Source organism: Theropithecus gelada, chromosome X (genome assembly GCF_003255815.1).
Source record: "Theropithecus gelada isolate Dixy chromosome X, Tgel_1.0, whole genome shotgun sequence".
NCBI lineage: Eukaryota > Metazoa > Chordata > Mammalia > Primates > Cercopithecidae > Theropithecus > Theropithecus gelada.
The window spans coordinates 132,557,934-132,562,553 of record NC_037689.1 but is presented as its reverse complement, the minus strand read 5'-3'; the positions used below and the strand labels follow the sequence as shown (position 1 = coordinate 132,562,553).

Below are 4,620 nucleotides of genomic sequence, written 5' to 3'. Positions count from 1 at the left end.
ATACAGAGTCTTGCTCTGTTGCCGAGGCTGGAATGCAATGGCGCAATCTCAGCTCACTGCAACCTCCACCTCCCTGGTTCACGTGATTCTCCTGCCTCAGCCTCCCAAGTAGCTGCGATTACAGGTGCCCGCCACCATGCCTGGCTAATATTTTGTATTTTTAGTAGAGACGGGGTTTCACCATGTTGGCCAGGCTGGTCTCCAACTCCTGACCTTAGGTGATCCGCCCGCCTTGGCCTCCCAAAGTGCTGGGATTACAGGTGTGAGCCACCCCGCCCAGCCCATTTTTTAGTTTTAAAGTATTTCCATATGGCCTGTGATCTGTTTGGAAACAAGACATTTACAAAGTCAAGGAAATCATAGTTTGTGTGATCACCCAGGAACCTTGTAGGATATACAGATACTACTGAAGAAAGATAGGAAGGCACTTATTTTAACTCAGAGTCCACCTGATACTCTTAGCACCGCCCTCCAAATTTCATTCTAAATGCAATAAATTCATCTTAATATCTTAATTTTTAATCGAAGCAAAAGCAATACATGTGTATAGTTTTTAAAAATCAAACAGTAGAAAAAAGACATAGAATGAAAAGTAATAAAACTGTCCTTCTCAACTCTTGCATCCCCAAATCAGAAACACAAACTTTTACACATGCTTGTTTAGAGATTATACTCCTCTTTTTCAATAGCATGCCTTTATTACTATTTCTTGACTTGATGACATGAGGCATTTTCTGCTGACTTCCTGCCGCCCCCCTCAGCTCTCCTTCCCCCTGAATATAGTCATATCATTAATTTTTAACTCTTCTGTTGGCTACCTGGTTCAATGAATAGCAAAGTGGAATGCTCTGATTGGATTTTCTCATCACCGACTCCAGAGTCTTGATCCATGTGCCAATATTCAAACAGATTCCCTTTCTCACACTTTTAGCAACTGCTCAAAATCTGAGGTTGCTTCATATGTGAAACATGAGTTTCTTGCACAGTTTTTAATGTTTTTCCCTGTAGTTTCTTTCTGTCATTTTTTTTCCTTTGGGTTGAAGAAATGTATGCCTTCCAGAACATGTTATTAATGTCCTCCAGCTTATTATTCAATCCATCTATTGCTTAGAGTTCATTCCATTCAATTGGGTCTATTCACTTCGATTCTAATTGGAAGCTTTGCCTGCTATCTGAGCCATTCTTGTTCAGTTTATCTTTCCTTAGGTTTTTAGTTACCTTTCCCCGTTTTTCTTTTTTTTTTCTTATTGCATTCTGTGCCAATTGTCATTTCCTAAAGTTCGCGCTGTTTTGTTTTACGGATGCAAAAACTTCTCAGATATGTTTAAGGATTTTCAAATTTTTAAGCTATATTCTGTTCCTTCCAATATTTACTTGAGAGTCAATTTTTCATTCTGTCTTAGACGATTTTGGTTATATTGCAGGCTTTCCACAAATGCCGATTTTTTTTTCTTTTTTTGCCACCCATTTATACTAAAAGATGAGGCAATGGAAAGAATGAGTGGCAAGTCTGCATGCACGAGCGGAGTTGGTCGCTTTGCTCTAGGGTGGGTGAGCAGGTGGGTGGAAGTCAGCCATCCTGCCGAGGAGCCCCCAAATGCCATAAAGTTAGTGGCTCTAAATATATACCTGCAGGTGGACGTTGAGAATCACCGAGGCCAGGATGTAGAAGTAGAAGTAGTTCTTGCGCAGCCGCCAGGCCAGGTCGAAGAAGGTGAGCAGCGTGCGAGTGAGCGTCTTGCAGAAGGCGCCGTACGAGCCGCGGGTCCCCTGCGAGCGCGACAGCCGCACCGCCAGGCCAGACAGGGCCGCCGCCGCCATGGACCTGATGCCGCCTCCAACATAGTGCCCAGAGCCCAAGACCTCCATCAGGCTCCGCTGACCCACCGACCGTGGGACAGAGGGATGGACGCGGGGAAATACGGGCGGGAGGCCTGCTGGGCGGCTGCTGATTCGAGCTGCGTTGCAAGGCGGAAGCCCTCCTTTCCCGGCAGGGCTCTGGCCCCAGCGGTCAGTGGCGCCCTGCCAGGTTCCGCCCCGCCCCACGGGGTCCGCGTGGCCTAGAGTCAGTTTAGCCTGACTGTCCTGGCCCGGGCCCCAGAACCCCAGGATGGGCAGGGCACGTGCTGACGTGGGATACCTAGCTTCTAACCCAGGCTGTCTTTTCTTTAAAATTATGTTTAATTGTTAAGTTTTTTTCAGTTTTTAAGTTTTAACAAAAGCAACACAAAACTTGCTCAAAACGATATAGAATGTCCTTCATAAGCATGATCTTGAGCAACTCAGAAGTACAAACCCATTTCCTGTTGTCTCAGATCCCTTTAGGAACGTTTTTCAATCTTCTACTCTGAGCTAGTACAAATATACAAAACCCACAACTTTTCTGGACTTTAAAATGTGTGCATTCTGCTTGAATAAGTCAAGCAATACTTCTGTTTTTGTGTTAGATCCTTCGTATTCTTCTGATTGGAAAAGTCATTCAATCAAGTTTTTAGAAATTTTCAAAGCAGAAACATGTAAAACAATAGAAAGCAAATTCCCTACACAGCTTCGCTTTCCCCTCCTACCCTTGCCACGAACTACTATTACGTTTACTGTATCTACTTCCCGACTTTATGTATTGACATATTGCTCTTACCTTTTCAAGAATGTACACCTACCTCACTCTCTTTGGTGACTGAATAGTGGTCTATATATATAGTGACTAATAATGGTCAATAATTTATTTAACCAGATCCCTATTGATGGACATTCTGAATGTTTCTAGTTTTTCATATGTCAAAAATTGTTTCAGTGAACATCATTGTACATATGAATTTACAAGTGGCAGAACAGTAGGAATAGTATGACCCCATCTTTATTTATGAAAACAATTACATATACATATACATTTAGTGTCCAAAGCCAAAACGTTTTACTAATACATGTGATTGATCAAAAAAGTTTAGAGATCAGGGCTCTATGTTACCTTGAGTGTTAACAATCTTAAATTTTTTTATTGCCAATATGATAGGCGATACAGTTCATTATTCTTCTAATTTGCATTCATTTAATCATCAGTGCAGTTGAGCAACTTTTCTAAATTTCTGAAGTTTCCAATATTGTTTTTCTGATGGCTTGTAAAACATTAAACATTATAAATGTTTATTATGAGAAAAGTAAAATTCCTGGGCTCATAACCCCCAGAGAGAAAGACTGCTAATTTGCATATGTTTTTATCAATTGTTTGCATATATTTATAAGCACAAACATGTATACACACATAGATATATTTACAAATCATAAAACAAAAATGGAATCAGATAAAACTATGCAGTCCAGGCACGGGGGCTCACGCCTGTAATCCTAGCACTTTGGGAGGTTGAGGCAGGCAGATCACCTGAGGTCAGGAGTTCAAGACCAGCCTGGCCAGCATGGTGAAACCCCGTCTCTACTAAAAATACAAAAATTAGCTGGGTGTGGTGGCACTTGCCTGTGGTCCCAGCTACTGAGGAGGCTGATGCAGGAGAATCGCTTGAACCCATGGGTGGAGGTTGCAGTGAGCCGAGATCATGCCACTGCACTCCAGCCTGGGTGACAGAGCTATACCCCGTCTCAAAAGCAAACAAACAAACAAAAAACAAATAAAACCAAATGAACAAAACAACATATACCCCCACCATTGCTTTTAAACATAATGATATGTCTTGCATATGTTCCCATGTTGATACTTTATTGGCTGTGTGTTATTCCTTATGGATGGCCAATAATTAACTGATCTCCTGTTGATGGATTTTTGGATGGTTTCAAATTTTTCGCAATCATAAGCAATCGTGAGATTAATATTTTGCATGCACATCATTTTACACCTTTCTGATATTTTCCAGGTATACATTCATAGAGGTGGAATTCTTAGGTCAAAGGGTTTTCATGCGAGGATTTTGATACATATTGTCAAACTGCCTTCCACTAGCTTGTACTAATATATACATGAACATACCATCAGCGGTTCCTAACAATTAGCATTCACATTCTTTTAATCATTTGACATTCTGATAGGTGAAAAGGGTATCTCACTGTTGTTTTAATTTGCATGTTTTGATTACTAGCAATGTTGCTCCATTTTAGCCAATGTCTCATTAACAAGGCAAGTCACAGAGCAGATTCAAGAGAAAAGAAATAGATCCAAATATTAACAGTTCATTTTTATGTGTATCTAGCATTGCACATTTGTATGAATGGAACCACTCTGTCAAAAGTTTTGCCATCTTACTGGGCACAGTGGTGGTTACCTGTAGTCCCAGCTTCTTGGGAGGCTGAGGTGAGAGAATTGCTTGAGCCCAGGAGTTTGAGACCAGCTTGGGCAACATAGCAAGACCCCCATCTCTAAAAATAAATAAATAAGTAAATTAATTCTTTTAAAGTTTTGCAGTCTTGATTTTAATAGCTATTTCCAATTCCTATGTAAAAAGTTGTACCAGGCTGGACGTGGTAGCTCACACCTGTAATCCCAGCACTCAGGAGGCCAAGACAGGAGGATCGCTGGAGCCTTAGGAGTTCGAGAACAGCCTGGGTAACATAATGAGACCCTAGCTCTACAAAAAAGTAAAAAATTAACTGGACATGGTGGCACAGGTCTGT

The 4,620-nt window shown here is 41.3% G+C and overlaps 1 protein-coding gene across 1 annotated transcript; it reads right to left on the bottom strand.

Annotated features, from left to right (window-relative positions):
- Nucleotides 1-497: 497 nt before the first annotated feature.
- On the bottom strand, nucleotides 498-2,021 carry SMIM10 (small integral membrane protein 10). Its single transcript, XM_025372727.1, has one exon. The coding sequence runs from the start codon at nucleotides 1,867-1,869 to the stop codon at nucleotides 1,618-1,620; it is 252 nt and encodes an 83-aa protein (XP_025228512.1). The 5' UTR covers nucleotides 1,870-2,021; the 3' UTR covers nucleotides 498-1,617.
- Nucleotides 2,022-4,620: the final 2,599 nt, after the last annotated feature.

Coding starts and splice junctions, on each gene's coding strand:
- SMIM10 (XM_025372727.1), bottom strand. CDS start 1,869: ATGGAGGTCTTGGGCTCTGGGCACTATGTTGGAGGCGGCATCAGGTCC.